The sequence below is a fragment of the Dunckerocampus dactyliophorus genome, chromosome 6 (assembly GCF_027744805.1).
Source record: "Dunckerocampus dactyliophorus isolate RoL2022-P2 chromosome 6, RoL_Ddac_1.1, whole genome shotgun sequence".
Lineage (NCBI taxonomy): Eukaryota > Metazoa > Chordata > Actinopteri > Syngnathiformes > Syngnathidae > Dunckerocampus > Dunckerocampus dactyliophorus.
Window position 1 is genome coordinate 9784230 of NC_072824.1, and position 20341 is coordinate 9804570.

General features: G+C 40.9%; 1 protein-coding gene across 5 annotated transcripts in view; it reads right to left on the minus strand.

Moving 5' to 3' along the window:
* Positions 1–20341, minus strand: part of cntln (centlein, centrosomal protein) — a 185409-nt gene that overhangs the window by 146353 nt on the left and 18715 nt on the right. For 3 of the 5 annotated variants that reach the window (XM_054778872.1, XM_054778871.1, XM_054778870.1), the window contains exons 1-8: positions 19732–20097; positions 13661–13749; positions 10340–10424; positions 8671–8805; positions 7138–7317; positions 5914–6047; positions 5215–5377; positions 3575–3808 (exon numbers count right to left, since the gene is read on the minus strand). In XM_054778872.1, coding sequence (XP_054634847.1) covers positions 3575–3808; positions 5215–5377; positions 5914–6047; positions 7138–7317; positions 8671–8805; positions 10340–10424; positions 13661–13749; positions 19732–19812 — 1101 coding nt within the window. In that variant the 5' untranslated portion in view covers positions 19813–20097. Of the gene's footprint in view, positions 1–3574; positions 3809–5214; positions 5378–5913; positions 6048–7137; positions 7318–8670; positions 8806–10339; positions 10425–13660; positions 13750–19731; positions 20098–20341 lie in introns of those variants that run through there. The other 2 variants (XM_054778873.1, XM_054778874.1) reach the window with 2 other exon arrangements.

Consider the following 20341-nt stretch of genomic DNA (forward strand, 5'->3'; position numbering starts at 1 on the left):
ACCTTCTTCACAGAAGTACAGATGACGTCTCAAGAAAGCGTGGATGACACCTTTGTCATAATCAAAAAACAGGAAATTCAGTCTTTAACAGATCATATCAATGCGGTGGACACCAATAACAAATTTACTCGCGAGGACGCTAAAGAGAACCAACTAGCCTTCTTAGACTGCAAGGTAATTATAGGAGAGGACAGACAGCTACTTACAGAGGTCTTCAGAAAGGCCACACACTGACCAATACCTGCTTTTTGAATCAAACCATCCACTACAACATAAACTGGGGTTTATTAGGACCCTCCAACATAGAGCGGAACAAATACCAACTAGTGCTGAGGGAAGGAAAAAGGAGACACAACATGTCCTGAGAGCGCTCTCAACCTGTGGGTACCCACGGTGGGCTTTTAACAAATGTCAAAAGAAGAGAGTAGGGAAAGAAACCCAAAAGCCCACAGAAGCAAAAAGGAGAGGAGTGGTAGTCCCTTATGTAGCTGGGGTCTCCGAAAAACTCCAGAGGATCTTATGGCAACACAAAATTCCTACCTATTTCAAACCAGTAAATACCCTGAGACAAAAATTAGTGCATCCTAAAGACAAGACTCCAAACCAAAAACAGAGCAATGTGGTCTATTCCATCCACTGTAAAGATGAGGAATGCAAAGAGCACTACATTGGGGAAACTAAGCAAATGCTCCAAAAAAGGCTTTATCAACATCGCAGGGACAATTCTAGTGGTCCTCAATCAGCAGTACATCTGCACCTTAAAGCAACCAATCACTCTTTTCAGGACAGCGAGGTAAAGATTTTGGCCAAAGAAAACAGATGGTTTGAAAGAGGAGTAAAGGAAGCTATTTTTGTCAAACAGAACCCATCATTGAATCGGAATGGTGGTTTGAGGTTTAATTTGGACCCTGTGTTCAGCAGGTTACTGAGACCAACACCCACAGCTCTTAGTCTTGCAAATGAGGTAGAGCCAGGGCCAAGCCAGAACAATAGATGCTAACGAGCCAGTATCAGAGTCGTTCATACCCAACTCAGGGAGCGACACTTCCCTTTTATCGGAGGTGCTAATGGCGGGAGAGGATTAGACCTACTCCGCCCAGGTTTAGTGTAAGGAACCAATAGGAGGAGGGTGTTGGCACACCAATTCCGCCCACTCTTACTGTATTTAAGGCCTAGGCTACCAGCACTTATTAGTTTGCTGACGAAGCTCTTTGGATGAGGAGCAAAACGTCCGACACCTTCTTCACAGAAGTACAGCTGACGTCTCAAGAAGCCTTTCCCTCAACAGAACCCATCATTGAATCGGAATGGCGGTTTGAGGTTTAATTTGGACCCTGTGTTCAGCAGGTTACTGAGACCAAAACCCACAGCTCTTAATCATGCAAATGAGGTGGAAACAGGGCCGAGCCAGAACAATAGATGCTAACGAGCCAGTATCAGAGTCGTTCATACCCAACTACAGGGAGCTACACTTCCCTTTAATCGGAGGTGCTAATGGGAGGAGAGGATTAGACCACTACTCCGCCCAAGCTTAGTGTAAGGAACCAATAGGAGGAGGGTGTTGCCACACCAATTCCGCCCACTCTTACTGTATTCAAGGCCTAGGCTACCAGCACTTGTTAGTTCGCTGACGAAGCTCTTTGGATGAGGAGCAAAACGTCCGACACCTTCTTCACAGAAGTACAGATGACCTCTCAAGAAGCCTTTCCCTCGATTAAATCTTTCTAAATAAATAAAACGCAAAACTCAGTGCAATGTACTGTGGCTAATCCAGCAACTCAAGTCACAATACAATTAATATTTTCTTAGCAAAAAAAAAAAAACAAAAACACACACGCAGCAAAATGCAAATAAATGCAATCAAGTGGCTCAAGAAGGTCACAAAATAAATAACACCAAAAAAAAGAAAAAAAACTCGTAATGGTATGTTATTTCATAGCGGTGAAACTTCCGTTTCTGGGTCATGTGACTTGTTAGCAATGAGACGTTAAATTGTTGTTACTTGTTGTTCAATGGAGAGTAAACGGTTTATTCCACTTATCCTCGACTCCTGTCTCATTCTGAATCACATCTCCACATTTGCTGACCCTCAATGTGAGTAAATAGGCTATGTCGACCGACAACGGCGACAACAGCACGGCCGTACTGCTCAATGCGACGAGGCAGCTAAAGCCAGTGCTATCTATGTCCGACTTTGAGCAACACAGCACACACCTGTGGTTTCAACACATCAAAGCCCAGTTCCAACTGTGAGGAATAACACAAGACGTGACAGTGTCTTTCAACGTAGTGGCCGCGCTGGATCGTCACCGTCTCATACCACAGGGACAGTATGACGAACAATTTTAATGGTTTTGAAAAAGTGACTTTTTCCATACCTTGGTATACCTAGAAACCCATGCCAACAAACAAACAATTATTATTGTGACACATGCATGGATGGCAGCAGTTCAAAATCTCAAATGTTGTGCACACTCAGAGGCATATTTTTGATCAAACTCCAAATCATACAACTTAAGTGGTTCCATTATATAAAAGCCTATAAATATCATTCAAGCCCCACTTCACTTCTTTTTGTTACATTACAGCCATATTCCAAAACGGATTAAATATACTTTTTCCTTAGCAATTTTACACACAATTCCCCATAAGGAAGAAGTGAAAACATGTTTTTTTTTATGTTTGCAAATGTATCACAAAATACAACACTCAACATTCATGCTAAAAAGCCTAGCCTCTAAATGCCATTTTAATTACTAGGGGAACCACTACAGTCAGTACTGTAATTAATTACCGGCTAAATGATCCATTTATACATCAGCTCTGGTTAAATTAACGGGGGTTAAGCGGTGCAGGGCGATTGCGTCTCACTTAACATTTGGAGCTGATATCTGTGACAGTCCGGGGGCGCCGCCGCCGTCGGTTATTACTGAGCAGTCAAAACTGAACAAGTAAGAGTCTGCCGAGGTTACAAAAATGTAATCAGCTGCTGCAAAACATGTTTGTAATATTCACTTGCAAAGTTGAAACCAATAAACACAGGTGCAGTACAGATATGCTAGGCATAGTTGAGTACATACAAAAAAAATATTGTGATGTAAAATTTAAATTCAAACATTTCCTGATTACCAAAATACGATTTCAATATCTTATAGGCCAATGCATTTTTTTTGTTTTGACAAAGTCAAATATATTAGTTAATTTTTTTTTTATCAACAATTAAAAAAAAAAAGTCTTGTCAATTAAAGGCAATTATATATATATTTTTTTATTTATTCAATTTGCAATTGTATTAAAAATATTCTTGAATATCCAAATAAAGGCCAATACTTTTTCATTGTGTCTTTTCAGTGTGGCCCTAATGATGCAGGCCATTTTTAATGTAGGGCTGGGTTTTTTTTCAAGCTGCGGCCAACAAAAAACAAGTTGTGGGGTGACATCTTTCACACTGCTAACCTGGGATGAATCACATCTCTTCTACTGTAATGGGTGTCCTCTATGTGACCAACATGCAGCCAGAGGACATCCAGTCACTTGGCAACTTGATACATTGGAAAATCAAATTGATGCTCACTTTCAGGTTGGTTTGTCTGATGGTTGAGGTGCATATTGCTGTCTGCGGGGCCTGTGGCTGTGGTGGAAGTTGCTCCTCATCCTGCTGTTGTGGATGTTGCTGTAGCTGGGCCTGAAGTTGCAGTATCTGCTGTTCTTTCTGAGCCAGCTGGCTGCTCAGCTCCTGGTAGCTCTGGCGCAGCTTGGCCTCACTTGACATTAGGTTCTGGTAGCATTGACTCAATTTGCTGTACAGCTGTCAAAAGCATACATAAAGGGGGTTGAAGGGGAAGAGTACAAAGGAATAAGTATACGAGCAGGTCAACGTTGGCCTGACATAGACAATTTAGAGACCTACCAATATTTTAGGGGGTAAAAGTGCCTCAAAAGGTTGGCTGGCTAGCTAGCTAGCGGCTATACCAATCATCACATTTTATCAAAGTTAAGGCTGGTTCACTTATTTTTACACTTGTATGACGGTTTTAAATGCTAATAGAAATACTGCCTGTATAGTAAATAAAAGGGTTTTATGATGGCGACAGTTTGACCCTGGTTTGTTTTGAAATTAAACCTTTACAGTTTCACTGTATAAGGTTGGATGCAAAGTTGTACACTATTACCTAATAAGGTGGACAAGCAAACTGGCCAAAATAAAAACTTTCAGCTGTGATACTATGATATTATATTGTATAACAACAATAAAATGGAGTGGGTTTTTTGACATCAATATAATTTACGAAAAAATAACAGTTATACAAGTAAAAATGTTTTCATTAGGGATTCTCCAATCAGGGTTTTATGCTGACAATTCCGATACCAATCATCCATGAGTGAGATTGGCAGATACCGATCACATGGATTATGTACATGTACATTTTTCAATTTATTTATGAGTGATATGGGCCAGGTCCGCCGTTATACAATTCCTAGGGCCCCAGGTAAACAGGTAGGAGCAAAATTGTTCAGTATCATTTGAAAGTTAATACGTACCCAATGAACATGATATACACTTGTAGCTTTCCCGTGGGACAAAAACAAGCTCCGAACTAACCGCATTTCTTGTTTGTGTTAAAAACAGAATGTCACTTAAGTAAAAAGTCACATTTGGAGTCCGAAGACCAGAAGCTAGCTAGCTAGCTAGCTGCCGCCAGTGACAGCTAGGCAAAGTGTGTAAACAAAGATGTAAGAATAGTCAAACGGCAATAGGTTTGGTAAGGGAGTGATCAAACACGCTGGCATCGATTGGCATAGCGTGTGGCAAGCTGTCAAAACCTTAAAAAGGTGGAATGCTGGAAAACCCTCCAATATGGCTGAATTACAACAATTCTGCAAAGATGAGTGGGCCAAAATTCCTCCACAGCGCTGTAAGAGACTCATTGCAAGTTATCACAAACGCTTGATTGCAGTTGTTGCTGCTAAGGGTGGCCCAACCAGTTATTAGGTTTAGGGGGCAATTTCATTTTCCACACACGCCCATGGAGGTTTGGATTTAATAATGAATAACAATTAATAGTAATAATTTATAATAATTCATAGTTAATATTAATTAATACTCCCTTAATAATAAAAAGTTTTTTAAAAACTGCATTTTGTGTTCAGTTGTGTTGTCATTGATTAATATTTAAATTTGTTGATGCGTGTGTATGTGTACAGTATATGTACCCTCTGACAGGAGGTGTTGTCAGCAGTATGTGCCTCTTCCTGGTTCCTCAGCACTCTCTGCGTGTCCAGGTTAAGTCCCTCCAGTTGCTTGATCAGATGGCTTTGCGCCGCCGCGTGCTCTGTGCTCTGTTTGTACAACGTCTGCACTTCTGCCAACTCGCAGCTGCACACAAGACAACCGAGTCTCACGCAAATTAATTACTGTACAACACAGTGACGATAATACAGCTCAATTCCCCGAGTTCCTGTGGAATTACAATCGTAAAGTGTTCCTCTAACGCAAGGAGCCATCTTTAATCACCAAGCTTAAACCATTCGAGCCCTTCGCAAGCCAGAATGTGACTGACACATCAGAGCAGCGTGGCTATTAAAACAGAAAGGTAGTTTAAAAAAAAAAAAAAAGGTTGAGATTACCTCTAAGGTGCGTACTGTTCCCAGACTTTTTTATCATATCGACTAAAGCTTAGCTAAAGCCTGCACAGTTTCCCTTTTCTCCTTCCTTTAAAGCGCATCCACTATGCAGGGCTTACCAAGTGGCTTTAGGCGAAACGGGGTTGGAAATATCGGTGTCATCCTCGAGCCTGAGCATTGAAAGCAATGCACTTACGGTGATCCACATACACACAACTTCATTTGAACACCTTTACACCAAAATGTTAACTATTTACTTGTATTTCTTACACGAGAGTAAATACTCACACAAGTTTATGGAGCTGATCCTCTTTTGTTACCACCTCCTGTTCTTTGATGGAGACACAAGCTGCCAAAGTACTGCTATAGTTCTGCAACCTGGATACCTCCTGCAGGGCTCGGCACAATTCTTCCTCCAAAACCTGATACACAGTTATTGCAAAAAACAGAGTAATGATAAAGTGTAAAGAAGCACTACATTCCACCCAAGAAAAAGCTTGTTAAACATGAGTTCTAAAAATAAAATCACAAAAACAATAAAAAAAGGCTGCAATTTCCCCCACAATTATGTTGTAATTAGCAGAGAGATGAAAAACAATTTACAAAAACAAAATTGTAATATTTCAAAGAAATACAAGAATTTATTTTTTTTTTATTGTAATTACTAAAATAACATCACTACAACTACATGGTAGAAAAAAGAAAAAAAGTCCAAATTTAATGACCATTACAGAAAGTCATTTTTTACCTGAACAAAGTTGTAATATTTGCAGAAAGAAGTATACAAATAAAATCACAATTTTAGGAAAACTGCACTATAAGAACAAAATTGTAATTTGGCATAAACTGAACTGGAATATAATGACATGATCGCTGTAGTATGCTTATTTTACAAGAATAAAGTTGTACGTGACTAAAATCTTGATTCATGTGAGGGGAAAAAGGGCACAATTTTCTGATTTCTAATTCATGAGAAGTCTATATTACAATGAAAAAAAAAACGTTATTTTACAAGAATAAAGTTGTAATTTAAGGTCAATAAAATTGTCAATTTTGGGGGTAAAGTAGTTTGACTTTTTTGTTTTTAGTCATTGTTTACATTGTAACTAAAATGTAATGGAATAATCCTTGGGAGAATACATACAAATGATAAAAACATAAAAAGAAAAATACAGGTTGACACATCAATAATTATAGCCAAGACATTGGACAGTAACAAATGGAATGCTGACACAATTATAAAAATGTAAGTTCATTAATGGAGGTAACACCAAACAACAAGCTGAAACATATGTCAGTGTTGTGTACACAACTTTACACAAGAGCACAGTTCCTCTGTGTTGGAAGATGTGTCAGACAGACGGTCTTTACACTTTGTTTTGCTGCATTGATGTGTTTTATTTGTGAAAGGAAAAGGAGTGAGGGGTCACAGGTGTCAAGGTGTGCAGAAAAAAGGGAGATGCGATGGAGGACAAGGACCACTGTGTGTGTGTGTGTGTGTGTTATTCAAACCTTGACTCTGGCCTGGGCAGCCTCCCTCTGGTCATGGTGGTCACTGGCCTGCCTCTCTCTCTCCTCCAGGTCAGCTTGCAGGGCGACACAGCGGGATGTTAATCCCTCTTTCTCCTCCTCGAGAGCCCGGACCACTTGCTGCGCCGCCTCCTCTTTCCTCCTACACTGAATCTTCAATTCCTGGATGAGGGGAGGTGTGTGTGTCAGGAGAAGACAGAGAGAGGGGGTCATGCGGGCCAAATAAACAATAGTGAGGGGAAAAACATACAAAGTTGAGGTGCTTTTGTCTTCCCTTGTCTTTATACGATTGTTTGGATTCAGTATATAGCCTCAGCATGACCAAAGGATGGACTGATCGACTTTTTATGGCAGTTCAGGCAAAATGGAGTGGAGTGCTTGGCTGCCACCAACAGAGGCGCTGTTGATTCAGTCTGAAATACTCAATGCAACATTTTTTGGTTTATTTATTATTTGTTTAGTTTTTGTTTGCTTTAAACAAAAGAAAAAAAAAAAAAAACTAAACAGAACATTTCTGTGTGTACAAGGAACTAACATCAAAGCAAATACATGAATAAAGGTGATCCAGAGAGTATAGAAGTTGCCGTGCACACTAATAATAAGGAAATACAATAAATATTGCTCACTTTTACATTTGAATAGAAACAAGAGTTCAGAACATTCCAAACAAGAATAATCCATCCCTTGTTAATTTTCCTCACAGCAGATCAAGGAAATATTGTGAAATTGAATGAATTAGTCTGTAACCAGTGTCTATATATTCAGTGTCTATAACCCCCTTCAAATGGCTCAAACAGCCACCCTTTTGCCAGTTTTTTCCGCTGTGTCGCTGTTCTGTATAAACGGCACAGACACACAATCGGGCAATGAAGTGGACAGGATCCAAAAATGAGAAATAACACATGGGGTTGAGACAAATTCGGCAGTGCTTTGATATTTTTGTTTCCAAGTTTACTATGGTGGATACCTGCATGAGACAAGGTCACCTATGCTTAAGGTCCAGACTCGTGCTTGCTGAGTGGGCGGAGTCACACTGCCAGAACTGGACTCACGCAGGCAGGGGTGCATGAGTGTCGGCTCTAATGACAAAGCTCCTGATGAGCACACTTCTCGCTGCAAGGTCCGTTAAGACTCCACCTTTTGATGCTGTTCCCCACCACTTCTCGTCATGAGACCATGAGAGGGCCGCTCCTTTATCAATTAATCATAGCCGGGACCCCATCCGACCATAATTATGGGGGAGGCCACACCATAATACACTGTCACTACTCCAAACCCCACTGCTACAGTCATTAAGTATTTATCTGCAAGTTAACAACCTGCTTTTCTTTCTCTCTCGCTCTCTTTCCAACTGTTAAGTATTCTCTGCGACAAGACAAAAATCCAGAGAAAGAGACTACACTATCCTCTTTAAACAAACAAACAAAAAAAAAAAAAAAACGCATAAAGCTGCAGGAAATATGTCACGTTCAGTGCTGCACCGAAGAGTCACACGAGACAATTTGTTAGACCAACCTGAAGTTCCGCGCTCGTGCCGAGCAGCTGTTGAGACACAGCTTCCAGCTTGCTCTTCATTAAAGAACCCTCGTTGTCCGTGGCTGTCCGTCTCTGGAGCAGCTTGTTTATCTCTTGCTGCTGCCCTGACACTTGCTGTCCGAGACCATAGAAGACACAAGTCAAATTAAGCATTTATACCTTGGAGGGGGAAGAAGAGTGGTCTTTGCCAAGGCTAAAACATTTGTCAGCAGCTAAATCAATAATACTACAATCTAGTCAGAGATATTATATTTGATATTATATTATCTTTGAACACGTTTAGGATTTTCCATGTTACGAATACTGTGGTGCATCAAAATCAGAATGCCACAATAGTAGTAAAATTCAAAAAACATTTTGGGGAAAAATGTAGTCATTGTTAGACACCAGCACCAGTGTTTCCCACAGGACTGCAATCTCTATGTGGTGGAGGGTTGTAATTGTAATGGACACTGTAGGAGAGAGGAATAACATTGTGGAGACAAAAAATTTGTAATAAACGAATTTAAACAAATATGTTTAAATATACAAATGAACTTCCTTCTGTCGCTTTTTTTTGTACTTTTTTGTAATGTCACAAACAAGACGGAGCTGCCTATCAGTACATTTAGATGGGGGAGCGGCCCACAGCATCACCCGCTGCTCGTTGAGAACAGCGTTAGGTGGTATCATATCAGTCTCCAAAAAGCCCAAGAACAAAACAAAAAGCCGCTACATGTGTTAAGTCACTTTTTTGAAAAAGAGGATCTAAAGGGATCTGAATACTGGCTAAGTTAACAATCTTGTTTAGGATTAAACTTGGCTTGACATTACATCTTATGACCGATGCATACAGTATACAGTACATAGCAAACTTTTAGTTCAGCTTGGATAAATCTCGATAAGTCAAAATCTCGACAATTTGATCATTTTTAATGACTCAGGTTAAATAGCATAATCTAATGAATGCGACACCCCTTTGAATGACATTACAGCCTAATTGTCGATTTTGGCTGTTGGGGCCCTTCTGGCTGCTGTCTGCACAAGCGGCTGAGATTTGGAACAACCTTATGATCCACAACCTTCTGTGGGTGTGCGCACGCTTTTCTCAAATAAGACAGGGTGCTCTGGGATGCAATTAATTGCCACGATGGGGTAAATGGGTCTGATCCATTCAGATAGTGGATTTAGACGGTCCTCGTTACTTCCAGATCGCTATGCTAAGAGCAGTGGGGAGGGGGCGGATTCATACTTGGGGAGCGGAAAATAAATTCAAACGTTGATAATGAGGTGGGCAAGAACAATTTGATACTCACCTTATTGGAAGGGTGTTTTTGAGGTCCAGAAAAGAGAGAATTAAAAGATTTAACATTCCTGGTATGGTTAAAAAATGAAAGCTTATTATATATGTATGATGGAAGAAAAAAAAACTTTAAATATTTCCTTAAAAACACACACACACGGTATGTATGGCTCTCTAGTGTGGACGGAATGCTGTTAAAGGGGCAGGATAGACACTAAAGCATTTTTTGTTTTACTTCATTACAAGTCATTTAAACCAAAATGACTATGAAGAACGTACAAAACTACCAACTACTATCAACTCTCTTTTAATGGAAAATTTTGGCTGTGCTTATGTTACAGATTGAGATCATAAACTGTAGAGTACCTCCTCCAGATCCTGTATCTTGTTGTCTTTGGTTTGGAGGATCTGCAGCACCTTCCTGTCCTTCATCTCAGCTTTGTGCTTCTCGCTAGAGGACAGTATGATGAGTAATACGAATTACTACACATCAGACAGAAACTCATGCATGACTGTATTTGTTGGTGCAACCCAGTGCTTCTCAAATAGTGGATCGGGCCCCCCCGGAAGGGAGGGCACGGTGAACTGTCAATGGAGCATGAGAGGCAGGGAGGACTTTCAAAATTAGTGCAGACCTGCCAACATGTATGAATTTGTCGTACTCAGCATGCAATTTAACACTTGAATACATTTGTATGCTTCACTGCTGTACATTTTGTTTCATTTCGCTGGTTTCAGTCTGTACAGTTGAGATAAATAAATAGATCATTTTGTCAATAGTATTTCAAATCTGGGAGGTGCAAAAACATTTCCGTCCCCCAGTGGAGGCATGACAGAAAATAATGGAGAATCACTGGTGTAAACTAACTCTTCTATTCCTGAACCGCTACACAAAAAAATTGTGAAAATCTGTCAAAAGATGCACCCCTACTAGGTAGCCTGTGTTATTACCTTTCTGAAAAATACACCACATGGTGCCGCTGTTACTACACGCCACACTATGACCCCCATAAGTTGGGTTGACTTGAAATTTCTCGCACAGCTCAATACACTCTACAAAAACGCCCACTGTAACTTAAAAGGTGTTTAACCAAATCCTTAAGAAACCTTTAAAGTGCCACCATCATGCATCTTTGCAGGGGCACAAGCAAGACGTCGCAATTGCATATAAGTTATTGACCGTTTGCCTGATGATTATAAAGCTTTGAGACATAACATTGCACACTACATGTGTGCTAGCATGTCTTCCAAAGCATTTTGACCACAAAAGTCATGTGAAAAAATTACGACAGTTCCATGGTACCTAATTTGCAGATTTATGTATCCAGAAGCTAAATGGGAATGTGGAACAGTGTAATACTTGATATGAGCCTCCTTTTCTGTTGTAAATGTTAATATTCCATCAACAGGGATGATGATTAATGTCCCTGCTGTCCTTTATATTGTAAACACAGATGAAAAAGAAGATGCACACGGCGCAAAGTGAACTTTCTTTCAGCTCCAGGCACATCTATTTATCGTGTGAACTTTTAGGGAGACAAAAACAGAGCAGCAATTGGGGACATGTTTGTTTCAACTACTTGAGGCCACCAGGGCCCCCCCCCACCCCCATCACCCTCCTCCTCGCACTCATCGCTCACTCCCGCAACACCTCCCATCTTCAAGGCCTTCTCTCCCGTCTCTTTGCCTCTTCTGATCAGCCCTCTCCCCTGACAAACACTGAAATAAGTATCAGGGGTCTCTGGAGGAGATGGAACGCGCGCTGCCCTTGCTACATCTCCTTGTGCGTCTGGGGCTGTGCTCACCACTTCTCCGCCAATCCCTTCGCAAAAATCCACAAGGAGGGGAGAAAAGGTGGGGGATGAACACAATTCTCCCAATGGGCAAACCTGCGCTTGACTGCAGTCGACACAATTACCATGTCAATATCCTTCTGTGCATCAGGTGATACAGTACATATGTGATCTCGGGGTGGATGTTCAACACGGCGGTCTCCGCGGACCAGCACACTTTGATGGGTTTCCTGTGAGGCTGTAAACTAACTGGAGAGGTTGTGGAGAAGGAAGGAATGGGAGGCACCGGTACAGAGGAGCACTTTCTCTCTTGCATTTATTTTTCCTCTCCCATTTGGAGCCAAATAAATGGTTCTGTGGTCCAGACTAAAGCACTTCGTTGGTTTTGAACCACTTATTTCACTTTTCCACTGCACAGTATCCTACTCTCCTCCCTACTCACTATTGACACTTTGCAATCGGCAAAAACAGGTACAATCATTACACAAACTGGCCCGACTCACTTTATGGAATGTCTCTCTCTTGAAACTTTTCCCTCTGCAACCTGTGTTAACCAGGAACCTTTAAAATACAATTCTATTGTAACAGAAGCTACCTACGTACGTTGCTACAACTTCTTTCTTGAATTCAATAGTGTTTCCCACCTTCTTTATCAAAGCTCATGCGCTTGCAACTTTTGGGGGGGCCGAACTCAAAGAAAAAAAAAAAAAAACACAGATTGTCTGAAAGCCTGTTCGTCTAACACTCAGAAATATGCAGTGCGCTTGAACGCCTCACCAGCCCAGGGCACAAGGTACTTGAAAGAAGGAAGAAAGGAGACAGATAAGGAGTTGTTCATCATTCTGTGTGTGTTCTATCAATAAATAAACCACCCCTACACACGCATAATAAAGACGATAAAAGGATTCCATGACCGGAATCCATCTATAGTGTCCCAACTATTTAAAAAAAACAAAACAAAACTATCCATTCTTCACAGAGACCGAGTCACCAACTTGTGGATGCCTTGTTTGGGCACTGGATTCCACAAACTAGTTTTTTTTTTAGCCATATGACAACCGTAACACTGTACAAGACATTACTGTATGTGATATATTTTTGGCAATAATTTTCTTCTAAAACCAAATCCTATGAAATCGAGGCACCACTGTATCTGGTCCTATGGAGTTCCAAGCATGCCGAACTGGGATGGATGATGTACCACACATTGGTGAAGCAGATATTTTATTGTAACAGTCGTAGCTGTGCTCTGGGCGCGCTGGTTTCCACTTTGCTGCAGCGGCGCGTTTTCTTGCAGTCATATTCACACATACCCTGACGAGTGTTTCAACGTGCTGTAAGGTAAATTACTTCAGGGGTAAATCGTTTTTTAAAAAAATAACTCGACAAGCCACGGGTCTGCTTTAGAGGTGGCGTGCGTTCAAGTATGCATGCTAAAATGTCCCGTCCATGTGTCTTTCTGTTCAGACAAAGACAGAAGCCTCCTATGTTAGATTAGCTCTACCACACGGGAATTGACAAGGAAACCATACATTTTTTTATCTTCTCCAAAAGTTCCCATGCCACTGATCTTGGGGTGGCTTAGAAAAAAGGTCATATTCAATCTCAATTTATCCATTAAAGACGAGCGTTGGCAGTGGTGTTGAGACGGCCCACAATGGGAGCAGTGGAAGGGTGTTTTCATTAAAAAGGTTTCCATGGCTGAAGTGCGATACAGAGGATAACCAAGGCTTATATCAGCATCTGCGCCAAATTCCGTCATAACCCCAGTAGAGCGGCCAAGGTGCCTTAACGTCCACTGAGCGACTTTTCACACTTATCTCACCTCGGGAGAGAGGTAAAAAAGAAGAAATGTACAGCTGAGGTAACAACTTGAAAAGATGCATGGACTCACCGCTCAACCACTAAACTCACAGCCTGGGTCAAGTCTGGATTGGCCACTTGCAGGCGTTTCCACAGGGACCACACAAAGTCTTTATCGACCTGGGAGAAACAGCACACCATTTAGCATACAGTGCAACATTTTTAATTGTGGTAACAACAGTGTTGCAGAATCAAATCAGAGCCTTAACAGAAGATCCAGCATTTGTGCACCTGTGTCAGTCAGTCACAATTGTTTTCAAAACCCAACAGGACAGTAGTACACTTAAATGTTTTCTGCTACAGTATTTCCTTATTGCTCCTCATCAGTTATATTTGATAACCACCACCTTTTAAAACAGAAAGCAACGACTCCAAAAGAATACACAATGTCAAAACCCACAGCACATTTGTTCAAATAGAAAGCCACCTTTTTTAGCGTTTGCTAATCAGCTGTCGCTCTCGTGGCGTGGAGCCAAGTAAACACACTCCAGTTTACAGTTAGCAACAATAAGCACAATTTATAAAGTTAAAGTTAAAACATCGTTGGAACTCAAAAATCTGAAATGCAGCCACCCGGAAGAATGTCAAGCGATGCTCCACAGAGGGCTTGAATGTGAGGCTTGCTAGCTAGGTAGCTAGCTTTTGGCAGCCCGACAATAATACGTAAAATCCAGCTGCAAATTGGCTATGGAGCTCAAACAGTGAAGCAAAACGATGAAGGACATGTAAAAAATATATTCATGCACACTGATCGGGTGTAAGAACTCAACGCACATATGCAGTAAAATTCAATAATGGCCAAACATGATGATGGGCTAACACTATCTGTTGGCTTAATTCCAAAAAGTACCACAGCAAAACATGTCAGCTTTCACTCCCTCAGAAAAACAAAAATGAAGAAGAATCCTTGATGACATTAGCATACGAGGGAAAAGGGAGGGGTCGATCAATAATTCAAGCAGCCGTCTTGTACCAAATAATTTTTGATCGGGCCCAGTGTCAGGCATAAGCATCTCAGAACGCGTTCGGCTGGGAAGTGACCTTCGACTCAAGGGAAGCGAGCATTGACACTTGTCATGATGCACTATTTATGACCACGGAGGATTGGCATCCATATCAAAACGCCACAGCAGTTTCTTCCTTAATCAAGCACTCGGACCAGATCTGTTTTTCCCCAAAGTAAGTAGCCCAGAAGCAGCTCAAAACTGATGACAGAGTGAGTCATCTGCAAGTCGACCAACTCGGCCAGCCCCTGACACATTTCCAATTCAAATTGTCTCTAGTTTTTGAAGCTATATTCCGTTTAATGAGGGACATCTTTAAAAAAAAAAAAAAAAAAAAAAAAAAAAACATTTTGACATTAAAAAGACAGAATTATACCAAATCGAGTTGATATAAAATTATCTGATAAATTATGTTCACATCATCACAAGATAAAAGTCATCCCTCCCACTGGAGTCGGCTGGTCTCCAATTAGTACATGGGTTTTAAGGCCCCCCCTCAAAAGTATCTAATCAATTATTTAGCAAAATGGCAGAAGCGGACCTTGATGAGACCATGAGGAGAACATATAACATGGAAGGACATGTCAAGCTACGGAAGTGGTGCAAGAAATTCAACATGTAATGTAGCTAATGTTAAGTTAAGCAGTGTGGGTACGTTTCAAAAGGTGACGCCCTCCCCCCACAACCCTGAACACACATCCAGGCCTTTAGCTGCTATTAGCTGTCAGACGGGTAATCGTTTGGCCAGGACCCTCATCAGTGTGCACTTAGACATATGCGTTTGATGGTGTATAAATTATTCATTTTCCATGTTGGACATTATAACACCATGGGCTAAACATACTATGCTGAGCAGAGCTGCTGGAATTCAGCCACACATTTTAATGAAATTAGCATCCGTCTAGTAGGAACACTTGCTGGCCGACAGATGAGTGCCTTTGTAGTTAATGACGGTCCCTGAGTACGTCTTGCCAGAGACTTAAGACATCACTCGTATTCAAATGGCAATATTTAAAATGCTACAATACATAACTATAAGAAACTGTGATGTTGTACTTCCACACGAGACCACCAAGGACGGTTTTCATGCCAGGCAGCTCAATTAATAGCAGATCATGACAGTTGCCAATGTAATAAAACATAATATCAATAAAACAAATATGTGCTCATTTACAGATAGTTTGAAGGAAGAACTTCAACACAATTTACGCTATTTTTTTAATCAACTTCACAAACCTAAATCCTCCCTAAGAGGAGCCTCTGCTCAATCACACACAGTGCCCCAAGAGTGTGCCAACTGCGTGAATAAAAAACGCTGCACCTCCAATATGCCCCCTACCCTTCCTCTCCTCAAGAAAAAAAAAAAAATGAGGTGGTGCCTTAATTACCTTTATTATGACTGATAGCATTATGCAACACACAGAGCTGCTGTGACATCTGTAAAGCTGACACAACGGACTTTAAAGAGAAAGATGCTTAACATTTCAGGTTAATTATGAAAAATATTATATTGAAATGTAACGCTTCTCAAATAGTGAGGCGGGCGGGAGGAGGATGGGGCATGGTGAGGAGCCGGGTGGGCTGTCAGTAGGGATGTCCCGATCCACTCTTTTTGGCATACGATCCAATAAATTTTTTTTTATAGTCTTGCCGATCCAATACAGATTGTTTTTTGTTTGTTTGTTTGTTTAATAATAATAAGCTTGTGTTACAGACATGAATTTGTGGAATTGAATTTGGTTATGAAAGTAGCTCTTCAGAGCATTAAAAATAATGCAACCAAAGTATTGCTGAATGTACTTTTGTTTTTTGTTACACAGCAGGACCAACAATATTGTTTGGCTTTTGTAACAAACCTCAGTGAGAGAGGTCCCTAATCCAATAAAAGATCCAATAAAAGCCCTTCCGATAAAAGAGAAAATGGGAAAAAATGGGCGTGCAAAATACTTTTAGGGTATGACTAATCATTTGACATGGTTATAGATCAATTTGTGGTGTAATTTACAATATAAGGCCGTTTTTTAACAAACTCTCTTAGGGCCCTATGTAATTTGTTTTATTTTTTCCCAAATTACGTTTTTTTCCATTTAAATTATTTTAGAATTCAGTTTTTGACCTTTCCCACTTATTTTATCAGCATAAAGTGTGTGCTATTTGGGTTAGTGAATAAAATGCAAAAATCCTTCCATTTATTGATGCAATACATCATCGGCCCATTTTGTCCAGTAAATGAGAAATGAATGTAGCTTAGCTAACTTTTCTAATGGGATGTCAGCCTCAGCACATATTGATACAAAATCTTCAATAAACTGTAACGCCCGGGTTTGAGATTAAGGAAGATGTAGTCACAGATGTAATTCCAATCGCGTTATTCATGTAAGATATTTTAAAGACACCCTTATTTTGTTTACAGAATTAGACAGATGTGACAAAGAGTGCTCTTATTTTGAAGGCTGGAATGTGTTGTGTGCGGTTGATACGTGCTGGGTGCAAGAATAAAAGTGCCTCTCGTCTTTTTTCACTCAGAACCTGCACGTCGTCAGTGGGCAATGTAAAATGGTCCTTACATTAAAAGCAGTAAAACACAACATGTTGAAAATATACTCAACCAGCCTTAGTCGTGCACACACACGCACACACACACACCCACCCACCCCCACACACACACACAGCTGCACCAGCTAAACTAAGCGAACCTTGCTAGCTTCCATTCACGCTCCGCAACAGAGGAGTTTCCAAGGTTTTTCGCTGCCGTTTCGTCATGCTTAGTAGTGTTTGTGCGGTCCCTATTATAAGCAACCAGGGGTTAGAGTGGCACTTCACGTGCAAGGTCCCTACGCCATGATGCAGCAGTCCGGACACAGTGAGAGAGAACTACCACTGTAGCTACAGAGCCAAATATCCAACGTCCAACCGCGGACATGTCTGCCCGGTGGTGTTTCTAGATTTGAGGCACATTACTGCACCTACCATGTTGGAGTGAGGCTCAGACTTACGAACGTGATATGGAAACTGGATCGGCACGGTTTACTCACAGCCTGTGAGTAAACTTATTGAATTTGTTGCATACGTTATCTCAGCTCATGTTATTCATCTATTTTGATAATCAGGTGATTGTCTGCAAAATGCTGTTATGACAAAATAATGGCAGAATATAATTGAGATCCAGTGAAATGTTAATACAGCCATCCCTCGTTTATTATGGTTAATTGGTTCCAGACCCAACCGCGATAAATTAATTTTCGCTAAGTAGGAGTCAATAATAATAATAAATGGAACATTTTCGTAGTTAGAGCATAGAAAACCTCTTTCTAACTTTCCAAATACAATCTTTATCATTATTAGAGCCCTGTAGACATAAAATAACACCACTGTAGTCACCTTAACACTCGTAATATTTTTTGTTTACACCACATTTCTCAACTGTAACGCACAGGCTACGGGATCACTGCAGCGACACAAGAGACGGCCATGGCTTTAACCATTAGCAAGCTAGCGAGCCTCCAATTTATTTACTGTATCCTAAACTTAAAGAGAACAGAGTGGGGAAGAATGACGAAGAAGCCAAAAACTTACCACTTCCACATGGAACGGGAGGAGAACTCTGTGCTACCATTTTAGAGTGTGGCCCAAGGTTACAAACATATCGCAACCGGGTCGGCCCGATCTCGTGGCAGAAGCCGATATTATTCGGTCTTCAAAATAGGGCGGATCAGCAGCCGACATCCCTAGCTGCTATGCTTATGATGATGTGTAGTTATTAGGGCTTTTGATATTTGACGCAAAAAACACGTCCTGTCTTTCACTTTTAATGTGCACCCTACTCTCTAAATATAGCAACCATGTCTCTAAATTGTCAACACTTATCTCTTCTACATATGAGGTGTTTTGTGACACAGAGTTGGTCATCGCAGTGCCATTATTAATGAAGCAAGACACCCACTTAACCCTTTATCTTCCAACACATCATCACCGATACGCCTGACGTTTATTTGTGGTGTTAACTTGGAGGTTTAGTATCCAACTTCCACTGGTGATTGACGTTGCTCATAAAGTTGACACTCAAATGTAACATGCGTAAATAAAAACGCTCAGTGATTAAGGGTTCAGACAAGTCTACATCTACGTGTTTTGATCTGACAAATCTTAAGTAAATTTGATCCAGTGTAGAATCACTACAGTTTCTGCTTTGACGTTAACAGGGAAGCAGCGGTTCAACTCTGATGGCAAAAACAGCTACACGCCACTTGCTGACACTGACAACACCAAGGTAGGTTGGATTGCAAGGTTTAGAGCGTGCGTAAAGCACTTAATGTGATAATGTGCGTAAATAGAGAAAAATGTAAACTGTATAATATACATTAATGTCGGTTGTCGTTCGGCTTTTCCTGTTAGGGATCACCACAGCGAGTCATTCGCATATGATTCGGCTTCTTTTTTTTTTTTCCTCCCACTACGGCTGCTCTTCCTGACACAACCATCTAATTTTTCCAGGCTTGGGACCGGCAGTGGACATCTCCAATCTCCAATGGCTGGGCGTTGAGTCCCTGTGTGAGAATTAAACCCACGCCATTTGAAACAGTGCATACTATAATGCCACCAGGGCTAAAATATGAATCACCGATGACTGATAATTACATTAATTGTTTTGATATTTTTATTGACTTCCACTTAATTAACATTTTGTCATTACCAGATGCCCGGTCATCTTTGCAGTTGAGTAAATAGAAGCCCCTGACCACTACTATATGACTTAATGCAGTACAGTATTGTTTCTTCTGCCCAAAAAGACATGATACTGTTATGCAAAGTGAGGAAGAGTTCATGATATGAGGCACCATCTGCTGGCGAGTATGCATGCACATCCTTCCTCTCTCAAGCACCCCAGGAAACCTTCTCAAATAGGCTCAGTCAGTGCATTTGCAGTTAACTGAATAGACGGGGGTGTTTAAATAAATTCATCAGCAGACTGCAGTTACCTTCTTTACCAACACAAGAGGCACAAAACAGTGTGATAGTGCAGCTGTTCTTAATGTTCTCTAGCCAGCTAAACATTTTGTATCATCAGCCCTGTCGTGTACTTGTTTGGGCAACTTACCTGACATTGCATCAGGTCCTCTGACAATCTCCTTACTTCCTCCTCCAGTGCTAACATACGAGGGATGTCTGTAGAGGACATTGTGGCTTTTAGATGTGCGCTTTAACTCGCAATAATGCAGCAGTACATCTTTAAGACACGGCGCCGCTGCAAGCTAACTCAGCTAGCGTTAGCCATTCATGTGCACTTCCTGGTAAAGTTCCTCGTTGAGTCAGTGCTAGGAAACAACATGTTCCAAAAGTAGCGCGTTTCCAAATGCTATTATAAGGTCTGTTTTAGTACAACAAAGCCGCACATGACGGTTGTCAATACCAGCAGAGATACTTTTGCTTTTTTATGGCTTCCTCATTTCAAACAAGCCCGCTGTTGCCGTGCTGCGCCAGGGTCACGTCATTTTACGACAGCTGAAGTCAAAATACGGCACTCAGTGTAACGTACACCACTACAACTACTTCTAAAAATTACAGAAGCTGATATTTTGCCATGATGATTTGACTTTCAGCCTGAAAATATTATTTTAGTCGATTACTGATGCGTGTTACTGTGTAAAATCTATAACCTGTTTTCCATGATGTCTACAAAGTGTGTTTTGACTGTGAAAGGCAGCTAT